Source organism: Bombina bombina, chromosome 6 (genome assembly GCF_027579735.1).
Source record: "Bombina bombina isolate aBomBom1 chromosome 6, aBomBom1.pri, whole genome shotgun sequence".
In the NCBI taxonomy this organism is placed as follows: Eukaryota; Metazoa; Chordata; class Amphibia; order Anura; family Bombinatoridae; genus Bombina; species Bombina bombina.
Window position 1 is genome coordinate 796,206,250 of NC_069504.1, and position 12,271 is coordinate 796,218,520.

At 40.6% G+C, this 12,271-nt stretch overlaps 1 protein-coding gene across 1 annotated transcript in view; it reads right to left on the minus strand.

The window, feature by feature from the left end:
• LOC128663672 (zinc metalloproteinase-disintegrin-like batroxstatin-1) overlaps positions 1 to 12,271 on the minus strand; it is a gene marked incomplete in the record, with an annotated part of 230,860 nt that overhangs the window by 196,798 nt on the left and 21,791 nt on the right. The window contains 1 exon segment of the mRNA XM_053718114.1: positions 852 to 940. Within this exon segment, the coding sequence (XP_053574089.1) occupies positions 852 to 940 (89 nt within the window).

The window sequence follows — 12,271 nt, forward strand, 5'->3', positions numbered from 1 at the left end:
AGGTTACCTTCTCTGCTGTGGCCAATTAGGGATAGTTATAAATAGGTCACTAGACTGTGCAGCAAATGGCTGTGTGGAATATAACAGTGTTCTGCACTTCCATTTCTAACAGGAACTGAAAAGCTCAGAAATTGGGACAAAATAAATAATGAAAGTATATTGCAGACTTTTTATATATACAGTGTATATATATATATATATATATATATATATATATACACACGATTTATCTTTTTATATTACCATCTCAAAGGGTTTAATGTCCCTTTATTGTTATAATACTGTACATAATAAGATGTTCTATTTTAGAAACAAGGGGAAAAAGCACAAAAACATATTTTTAAAAAAAAGGACACTTTACAGTTTGTTTTAAATGTATATTGTTTTTCTGAAAAACAAATATTTTTGTTAATTTTTGTGAGCCTTCTCACTATCCACCAGTGAGTCTCTATCCTATGGACCATTTAGGCACAAACATCTGCTTCCTGTTCAAAATCAAAATATATTTTAGCTTAAACCAATTTCATACAATTATTTACATACTTAGGGGCCGATTTACCATATATCTGTCAGCGGTCTTAAGACCGCTGCTTCTTAACTGCTGTTTACGGTGAGCCATACGGTGCTTAATAATTTGCCCCCATAGTATTCTTTAATTTGCAGAATACAACACATTTTAAAATATTTTCTATCTTACCCTAGATTAATGCAATTAATATGCAGTGTTCAAAGATTTTTCATAGCCAACATATTTTTATATTCCTAGAAATCATGCCAGAAATGTACACTTTGGGCTTTTCCAAATACCAGGTGACTGAATGATTTCTCCAGTGAATTCTGAAGGTGTGTACCTGTGTATCTCTCTTGTGCTGAGCAAGAAGTTTTCGTGGATGGACCACCTGATAGTTCTTTAGGTTGAGCTGTTCGCTGGCATGCAACACTGGGAAAAAAAACAATAAAACATAGTTATTATGGAAAATAACACTAGGTTTGTCTATAAAGGACACATATTGCTAATGTCATAGAACACCAGAGCACTTAGGTCCCCTTAGTATTATTATAGAAGGGTACCCAAAGGTCCCCTATGTCTAGTGATACATAAGGACACAAAGTTATACTAACTACAGGGAGTGCAGAATTATTAGGCAAGTTGTATTTTTGAGGATTAATTTTATTATTGAACAACAACCATGTTCTCAATGAACCCAAAAAACTCATTAATATCAAAGCTGAATATTTTTGGAAGTAGTTTTTAGTTTGTTTTTAGTTATAGCTATTTTAGGGGGATATCTGTGTGTGCAGGTGACTATTACTGTGCATAATTATTAGGCAACTTAACAAAAAACAAATATATACCCATTTCAATTATTTATTTTTACCAGTGAAACCAATATAACATCTCAACATTCACAAATATACATTTCTGACATTCAAAAACAAAACAAAAACAAATCAGTGACCAATATAGCCACCTTTCTTTGCAAGGACACTCAAAAGCCTGCCATCCATGTATTCTGTCAGTGTTTTGATCTGTTCACCATCAACATTGCGTGCAGCAGCAACCACAGCCTCCCAGACACTGTTCAGAGAGGTGTACTGTTTTCCCTCCTTGTAAATCTCACATTTGATGATGGACCACAGGTTCTCAATGGGGTTCAGATCAGGTGAACAAGGAGGCCATGTCATTAGATTTTCTTCTTTTATACCCTTTCTTGCCAGCCACGCTGTGGAGTACTTGGACGCGTGTGATGGAGCATTGTCCTGCATGAAAATCATGTTTTTCTTGAAGGATGCAGACTTCTTCCTGTACCACTGCTTGAAGAAGGTGTCTTCCAGAAACTGGCAGTAGGACTGGGAGTTGAGCTTGACTCCATCCTCAACCCAAAAAGGCCCCACAAGCTCATCTTTGATGATTCCAGCCCAAACCAGTACTCCACCTCCACCTTGCTGGCGTCTGAGTCGGACTGGAGCTCTCTGCCCTTTACCAATCCAGCCACGGGCCCATCCATCTGGCCCATCAAGACTCACTCTCATTTCATCAGTCCATAAAACCTTAGAAAAATCAGTCTTGAGATATTTCTTGGCCCAGTCTTGACGTTTCAGCTTGTGTATCTTGTTCAGTGGTGGTCGTCTTTCAGCCTTTCTTACCTTGGCCATGTCTCTGAGTATTGCAGACCTTGTGCTTTTGGGCACTCCAGTGATGTTGCAGCTCTGAAATATGGCCAAACTGGTGGCAAGTGGCATCTTGGCAGCTGCACGCTTGACTTTTCTCAGTTCATGGGCAGTTATTTTGCGCCTTGGTTTTTCCACACGCTTCTTGCGACCCTGTTGACTATTTTGAATGAAACGCTTGATTGTTCGATGATCACGCTTCAGAAGCTTTGCAATTTTAAGAGTGCTGCATCCCTCTGCAAGATATCTCACTATTTTTTACTTTTCTGAGCCTGTCAAGTCCTTCTTTTGACCCATTTTGCCAAAGGAAAGGAAGTTGCCTAATAATTATGCACACCTGATATAGGGTGTTGATGTCATTAGACCACACCCCTTCTCATTACAGAGATGCACATCACCTAATATGCTTAATTGGTAGTAGGCTTTCGAGCCTATACAGCTTGGAGTAAGACAACATGCATAAAGAGGATGATGTGGTCAAAATACTAATTTGCCTAATAATTCTGCACTCCCTGTAGCTCTAATATACATCAGGACACAGAAACCCACTTGCTATGTCTATTACATGAGGGCTCAGAGACCCATTAAGGGACATTAAACACTTTGGGGACGATTTATTATGATGCGGATGGACATGATCCCCTTTAGGGGATCATGTCCGCCCAACATTGCTAAATGTCGACAGCATACGCTGTCGGCATTTAAGATTGCACAAGCATTTCTAGTGAAATACTTGTGCAATGCAGTCCCGGCTGCTAGCAGGGGTTGTCAATCATCCCGATCGTATCTGATCGAGATTATTGCTGTCCACCGCCTCAGAGGTGGCGGATAAGTTAAGGAGCAACGGTCTTAAGACAGCTGCTTCTTAACATATGTTTCCTGCGAGCCTAATGGCTTGCACGGAAACTGCTGTATGCGCATGTTAAATCTGCCCCTTTGAGATTTGAAATATAAAATGTTCAAATAAATGTATAAAAAAAAAACTTTGCGGTATATTATTATTAATAATAATAATAATAATTTTGCCCCCATTTCCTGCAATTTCCAAAAATTATGTGTTTTCCAATTCCTTTTAAAAATGGAAGTGAATATTCCAGACTTAACACTGCTATATTCCAAACTGGCATTGGTTGCACACTCTAGTGACTCATTTATAGCTGTCCCTAATTGGCCTCAGCAGAGAAGGAAACCTAGGTTTCAATATGGACACTTTACACTCATTTCCAACATTAAAGGGACAGTCAACACCAGAATTGTTGTTGTTTTAAAAGATAGATAATCCCTTTATTACCCATTCCCCAGTTTTGCCTAACCAACACAGTTATAATAATACACTTTTTACCTCTGTGATTAACTTGTATCTAAGCATCTTCTGACAGCCCCCTGATCACATGACTTTTTATTTATTATCTTTTGACTTTCATTTTAGCCAATTAGTGCAGTGTCTGCCACAAACCATGGGCGTGCTCGCAATGTTATCTATAGGGTTTACCTGAACTAGCTCTCCCCTGCTGTGAAAAGCAAATACAAAAGCATGTGATTAGAGGCGGCCTTCAATGGCTTAGAAATTATCATATGAGCCTTCCTAGGTCTAGCTTTCAACTAAGAATACCAAAAGAACAAAGCAAAATTGGTGATAAAAGTAAATTGGAAAGTTGTTTAAAATTGCATGTCCTATTTGAAACATGAAAGTTTTTTTTGGACTTGACTGTCCCTTTAAAATAACTAATATAAGTTAAAAATACATCTGCATATTATTATTGGGATTTGAATACATAATTTTACAGGTAAATCTAAATCTAAATCCCTATACAATGTTCCATTATGTCTAGTAAAACAGCCTTGCAATGTATTTTCATTATTTACTCTGCCTGCTTTTCTTGTAATTTAATTATGAAAATATTAGATTTCACACTGCCCCCAGGTAGTGCATTCTATGTTATTTAAAACCCTGACCCTCCTACATGCTGCACAGTAATTGATTGATATATGCAGGAGCTCATTTATTTTTCTTCCTAATTATCTGCAGTAAAAGAGATAAGTAACATTCAATAACCTTTTCAAAGGGTGTATGCCAGGACTGCAAAACCATGAAAATTTTACTTACAAAATGACAGGTTTAAATGCTTTTAAATAGTTTATTTTCTATGCAGATATTCTGCATGCATGTATAAAAAAAATACCTTACAGCTAATTATGTTTAATGATAGATGACGACGCAAAAACCTACTTGCTGCATCTAATAATATATCAAGACAACAGCTGATTTTTTTTATTTATTTTTAGAAGTCAGGAAGGAGCCCAACCACACCCTTAATTATGAACTAGACAAAGATTTATGTTTTTTATTAGGCAAGTGCATTTGTGTCATTAGGTAGGAAAGATCCCAAAGATGGCGGCCACCAGCGGCATTTAGCTATTTTCAGAGCCAGATTTGTTCTTGTAATAGTGCAACACACTGAGTGCAAATCCAGATCTTAGTGTGTTGCAGTTTCAGCAGAAGAAATCCGGCTAGCCGAATGCCACCATATTTGGCATTTGTTTCCTTCCGCATGACACAAATGCACATGCCTAATAGTTACGGAATAAGCCATAAAGTTAGAAGCCAGAAGTAAAATTCTAGGAGCCTTGGTTACATGGCACCTGTGATTTGTCATGCACTGAATCAAGAAGATAGCGATAGCTGATCTAAATCGCTAAAACTAACCCTAGAAACCCGCAACAACTTTCGCAAAACATAATTTATGTGAGAATAATATTCCTTTGGCAACATTTCTCACCATAAAATTGTCACATTGATATTATGGATATAATTATCATGAAATACAGACCCAAATTATACATCAGAGTGTAGAAACTATTCTATGGATACATCAGGGAGAAGAAGCCACTCACTATGTCTAATGTCTATGGGTTATATTTATTAATGTGCAAGCGGATATGATACAATGTAGCGTATCATGTCCGCCGTACAGCATACGCTGTCGGCATTTATCATTGCACCAGCAGTTCTTGTGAACTGCTTGTGCAATGTCGTCCCCTGCAGATTCGCGGGCCAATCGGCCACTAGCAGGGGGTGTCATTCAGCCCAATCGTATTCGATCGGGTTGATTTCTGTCCGCTTTCTCAGAGCAGGCAGACAAGTTATGGAGCAGCGGTCTTTGGACCGCTGCTTCATAACTTCTGTTTCAAGCAAGCCTGAAGGCTCGCAGGAAACAAGGGGCATCACACTCCATACGGAGCTTGACAAATCGGCCCCAATGTCTCAGGACACAGAAATTCAGTTGCTTCTCCCCTAGTATTTTAGCATTCATGGCACCATTATTAAATAACAACAAAGATGTCTGCCCTCTTCCTTCTTCTCGAACTGAGTATTTTGGCAACACTCAGGGCCAGGGACATTAAAGGGGCAAAAACACTAAATGCATTTTATAAGCATAGTAGTGAAGTTATTCCTCGCCTGGTTATGTGTTTGCACATGTGCAGCAACTCTCCTTCAGATATTTGCAGTGAATCCCAGGTTCCAAAATGGCGGCACCCATAATTAGAGGTTAGGTGCATGAAATGTATTTAGTGTTTAATTTCCCTTTTAAAATAGGAGATATTTAAAAAGCACATTTTTTTTCTAACCCCTGCTGCACTGCTTTCTGTGTCCTCTATCAGGGGCACCCTAAGGTGACCACTTAGTTTACCCAACAAAAGCACCATTTGTGACTACACAGTAACTGGAGGGGACAACCCTAATCAAAAAGGAGGATCTTCCTGGAGTCATAATCGATGACTCCAGAGTAATCATCAGAAGCCATACTGTTGTGCCCACAGGCTGAAATATTTAAATGAGAGTCATTCACAGGCTGTTCATGCCTGTGAAGTAATCAGTAAGGTAATCTGCTAATCATTCTGAAGTCATCACCCAGAATTGTTTACCTTAGCTGATGACTTCACAAGCCTGATAATGTCTGATGATGATTTGCAAATGACTTCTAACGTAGTTTGATTAACAAATGACTCCAGGATGGTCTCTAAAGTAATCCTACTTGTCTTGGGAGAGGACCAGCAGAGCTGTCTAGTAGGAGCACTGGATTTCTGAGGCCCGATCCGATATGCAGCATCGCCTGCAAAAGCCGTCGACGCCAAATTTTGCGCGGTTTTGGTATCACATATACGGCGTAGCATACAACTTACGCGCGTATATTTCTGCCTTTGCCCGTATTATTTTTACCCATAGACTGACATACAAAACACGCGCAGTTTGGTATCCAATATACAACGTAAGTACTTACGCGCGCATATTTCAGAAAATCTACTCCATTCTCATCTCGCCACAAATTGCAGGTGCAGGAGCCCTTGCACTGACTAAAAAACCAACGTAACTCCCTGGAAGCCTTAACAAACACATACATTTAAGCAGCATCTCAAGGTTAAAGGGACAGTATACTATGATATTGCTTTTTTAAGGTTTATTTGTGTATTTGAAATAGTTTCAAGCCACAACATAATCAAATGGATTGAGCTTGTAGGTACTTTATCACATTGTGGACATATACTTGCTTATTTACTTTCAATTGGATTACCTTCATCTCTTTAGAAACCACTGGAGTATAATTTATTCTAATGCTAACACAGCTTGGCACTGATGCCAAAATATATAAAGGGACAGTCAAGTACAAAGAAAACCTTCTTCTTTTAAATAGTGCATGTTATTTCAAACTACTTTCAGATTTAATTTGAACACTTGCTTTGTTCTCTTGGTATTCTTAGTTGAAAGCAAAACCTAGGATGGATCATATGATCATTTCTAACACCTTCTTGAAGGCTGCCTCTTTGCAATTGTGTTAAACCAATCACACACACCACAACCTCTCACCTGCAGACTTAAAACACCTGATAATGCCCACCCTATCAGTAACATCACTACTATATATACCAATGGGTCAATTTATATTGGATGTGAGATACATTGATTTATATCTTACAAGTGAATATTACTATATGTACCCTTCAGAAACAACTATTGTGGATGCGAGTTATAGTACAAGAATATGTTAGAAACAGCTTAATATTACCTTTTATGGGCAATTTCCACACAGGCCTTATTATATGTTTTAACAATATTAGTGTACTAAAACACCCCTCACATGGATGTGGATGACAATTATATGGTAAATAACAGAGGACAAGATTTATGGTGAACTATAAGAATATTTTTATTTTTTTTCGGCTTTTTGGATGAGGGGGCAGAGGTGACTGGAGTGTATTTCCTGGTTCTCCTGGTTTGGGAAGCTTCAGATGATTCTGCTGGAGTGCTGGCCACAGATGAAAGGCTGGAGGCAGTGTCCTGCTGGTGTGTGAAGTGCTTAACCAACACACCCAAGAGTTGGTTTTGTTCCCGCCATCTATTGTCCATCTGTATCTGCATATCAGACTGGATTCTCATCATTTGAGACTGATTTTGGACAATTCCATTTAATGAGGCTGCAATGTCCCTCTGCAGCTCGATGCTACACTTGAGTAACCTCTCTTGGCTCATATGAAACCTCTATTTGCCTCTTTGAATGCTCTTGCAGCTTGTTATGAGCCTCCTCTGGAGTGAAATGTATTCCTCGCCCAGGGGAGAATACAGTGGATCTACAGGCTCTTGAGCAGCAGCGATTCTAGGTGCAATTTCAGCTGCTGGTGCATCATGGACAACTTCAGCTGCATCTGCTTCATGGACAACTTCAGCTGCATGATCATCTGCTTCATGGACAACTTCAGCTGCATCTGCTTCATGGATAACTTCAGCTGCTGGTGCTTCAGGGACAACCTCAGCTGCTGGTGCTTCAGGGACAACTTCAGCTGCTGGTGCTTCAGGGACAACCTCAGCTATATGCTCATCTGAGGATGGTGGAGCTCTCCCAAGGGAAGCGGATGGTGGAGCTCTCAGGCTGGATTGATAGTCCTATTGACGACTAGTGTGTGACCACTCAGCCTGTCCAGTTTGCATACCTTGCAACATCCCCTGTGTGGAAAAGCCATGACTGGCCTGATATTGTGTTGGGAGGGGGGGGGGGGTAAAGACATCAACCCTTCGTGGCTGACTTGGCTCCCCCTCAAAGCCAAAAGGATATTCCTCAGGCCAGGTATCTTGCCAGGGGTCGTATGCCAATGGTGGTGGCATCACTTTTGGGTCCTCAACGGAGGCAATCCAACCCTGCTGATGCCTGGGAGAATAATGTCCATGTTGCTGCCTGAAGACTGGTGGTGGAGGTGGCTGCATGGCTGTGACCGGTGGTGGTGGTGGTGGCGGCATGCCAGTTTGCAGCCTGGTGACAGGAGGTTCTGAGGAGGAGTCAAATGATGATAGGGATTAGTACAGTCATATATATGTCTATGTGGGCATACAATATACATTGATACATGCTAGGGACAATACTCATTCTCATGTCAAACTGTATAACATGCATGTGCACAATGTGATTTGTGATATGAGGGATTTTAATCTGTACAGTATACAGGTATGTGTTTCTTACAATAGTTATGTGTACATGTCAGTGATGGAGAAAATGTGTTCTTTAAGTGACACTTTGGTCACACAATTTACTTTAGTCTGATGTAGGCACAGAACCTGCTTTCTGAGCTAAATGTATTGTGATGACTATAGTGTCCATTTACTGAAAACTCTACATGTGGCTTGTGGCCTGTGTTACTCTGAGACATGTTAGTATTGCACTATTCCACCTCATATCATGAATTGCATTGTGTTAAGTAGCATTAATGTCAAATATAATTGTAGATGTTTTTGTTAGTAGGCCAAATACCATGCTCCTCATTGTGTACATGAATGTGTGACATTAAAGGATGTTATATCTCAAATACATATGATACTGGTGTGTGGGATGTTACTCACCAGCATGAGGTGCTGTGGTTGCAATCCCTGAGTCACGAGCCCCTGGAAGTCCACGGACTGCTGTGATACTCAGGGACCTGTGTATCATCTCCTGCCAGACGTTGTATTCTGCTTCCACGGGTGGACCACCGCTTGTTCCCCTCTGGTGCATGGCTTCCTGGCTCATCTTCTCTTTCACCCGCCTCTTGCAATCGTTCCACCTTTTTTTAAGTCCCTCGACAGTCCTTCTCTGTGGGGCCACACTGTTTACAGCATCCTCTACCGCCAAACATGCTTCCTTACGCCTTCGGGCAACGCCTTTGCCCTTCTCCTGGCCAAAGAGGGCACTGTGGTTGTCCATGATGGCCTGGACTAGCGCAACATTCTCATCAAATGAGAAGTTTGGGCATCTCATGCGCTCCTCCTCTGTGGCCACCTGGCTTCCTCCCTGGGATGTCCCTGGTGTGGGTTCCTCCCTATCCTCTCCCTCCTCCCCCCTTCTGTCCCCATGTGCACCCTCTGCCCCTCTTCTAAGTGTGCCTGGTCTCTGGGCATCTCTCCTCCCATCATCCCTTCTAACTCTCCTTCTCCCCACTCCACTAACTCCCTGACGGTGACCCCACTGCTCCTACTGTCCGCTACAATACTCCTCTCCCTGCAACTCCGCTCCCCTCCGCCCTACCTCTCCCTGCCATCCTCAAATTACACACACTCACACTCACTCCCAGTTCAATCACACACAATCACAACCAAACACTCAGCCTATCACACTGTAAAATTGAAATAAAATGTGTGAGGTGTTAGAAAAAAAAGTGTTGTGTATTTTGTATATGTATGTATGCAATATGTGTGCAATATGTAAAAATAAGTGTAAGTAAATGTACAAGCTTACCCAAACAAATATCTGACTTAACTAACAATTATGCTGCGCCTCTCTCACTACTCTTACTAATCCTAAACTCACTGTAGTGTGCTGTAGCTCAACGAACCATCCAAACACACTAAGGAAAATGGCGGCTGCGCATAGGTTTATATATGACTTTTGAATAGCGTAATTACGTTGCGCAGTTTTAGATGGAGTATCGGGTAATTTTTACGAGTCTTAGCCAAATTTGCATAAAACTACACTTTATTGAGACTTTACGTGAACAAAAGACTGGCGTAAGTACTTGCGACGACTAAAATGTGTATTTGCACACTTTTCGGAACAACACCAGTTTGTCCTACTTACGCCACTTTAGCATCTGACGGCGCCGTATATTGGATAGCCCGATGCGCAAGGTGAAATTACGAGCGGCATGGGTTCCCTCGCTTGCGCCGAAAACTACGCCGTATATCGGATCGCGCCCCTGAATTTTAAAGACCATTGCTTCTATTATCAAATGTTCTTCATTCTGTTGTTACCCTTTGTATATATAAAACAAAGTGAAAACTATTAAGAAAAAACAGGTCATTGAACAGGGCAAAAAAAAAAAAAAAAATATTAAAGTAAAAACTTAAAGGAATACAATACCCATTTTTTTTTTCTTTCATGATTCAAATAGAGCATGCAATTTTAAGAAACTTTCTAATTTACCCCTATTATCAATTTGTATTCGTTCTCTTGCTATCTTTATTTGAAAAAGCAGGAATCTAAGCTTAGGAGCCGGACCATTTTTGGTTCAGCACCTGGGTAGCGCTTGCTGATTGGTGCTCTATATGAATCATGAAAGAAAAAATGTGGGTTTAGTATCCCATTAAAGTAAAACACTATTTAAGCAAGCCCTCTCAAGCAGTGAAGGGGTTAAACGGTTTGTTTTATCAGACAAAGTGAAAGCACAAAGGATATAATGTTTTACAGCTCACATAAGCAGGGCATGGAGGTGACAGTTATCTTCTCTCTGTGTGTAGGGAGAAAGTCTGCTCTGCTGGAAAGCACACACTGTCTCCTCTGCTCTGAAGCTGTAGATAACGCCCCGCACCTACAGCAACCTGGAGAACTGTGAGAGGGACAGATTGTAGTTCCCTACTGTTGACCCCACTCAGAAGAATGCTAGAAAGATGGTGCTTTGTGATCTCCACTTGCCCTGCATCAAACTGAAGTGGATGCTACTGCAGGACTATTTAAAAGCAGAGTGCGGCTAAAAAATCTCTTTAAATGTCTTGTTTTTCTCTAAACGTTTTACCTGACAGCTGGCTGTAAAAACTGACTGTCCTGTTAAATACCATACACCTGGCAACCCTACGGGTGAGCCAATAACAAGAAGCAGTTAAGTGCATGGACCAGTCCGCAGCTAGCTCCCAGTAGTAAGACAAGTTTTACACAAAAGTAAGAGGTTCTTAACCCCTTAAAGGGACATAAAACCCACATTTTCTTTTTCTTTTATGATTCAGACAGAGCATACAATTTAAAAAAAAAACTTTCCATTTTTTATTATCACATTTTTTTTTGTTATACTTTGTTGAAAAGCAGGAAGGTTAGTTCAGGAGTGTGCACGTGTCTGCAGTACTATATGGCCGCAGTTTTGCAACAATGTTATACATTAGCAAGAGCACTAGATGGTAGCAATATTTCCTGTCACATAGTACTCCAGACATGTGCACGTTACCTATCCAGATAGCTCTTCAACCAAGAATAACAAAAGAACAAAGCAAATTTGATAATAGAAGTTTGGAAACTTTAAAAAATTGTATTCTCTATCTGAATCATGAAAGAAAATTTTGGTTTTCATGTGCCTTTAAGCCTAATGGAGAAATAACTGATTGTTCTTCTTTTGCCATATGAAGGCAGATTGCTAATGCAGACGGACAGTGTGTCCCTGTCTGCCTCGGCTTGTGGTGGTGCCTTGGGTGGTGTTGGAGGGAAGGAGGGAGGCAGGTGGGAGGCTCAATAATGGAGGGGAGGCGGGAGGTTGAGGAATCGTTACAATCAGTCAAAATTTTACCAGAAGAGAGGGACCCACTACACTACAGCAAAGGGATTTTTAAAGGGGTTAAGGGGCCCTTCAGTACTTTCGCTTGGACGGGGACAGTGGAGAGGGTGAGGGGGCGCTACACTACAGAAATATTTTTAATAAATAAATAACAAATTTAAAATGTATTTAAAGTGGGTAGTGGCAGACAGCTGCAAATTATTATTATCGGTTATTTGTAGAGCGCCAACAGATTCCGCAGCATTAACTACATAAGATGGTGGAGACCATTAGGTGGGGGAGGATTAGAGAACTGTTTGGGAGGGTTAAGAGGGATCCC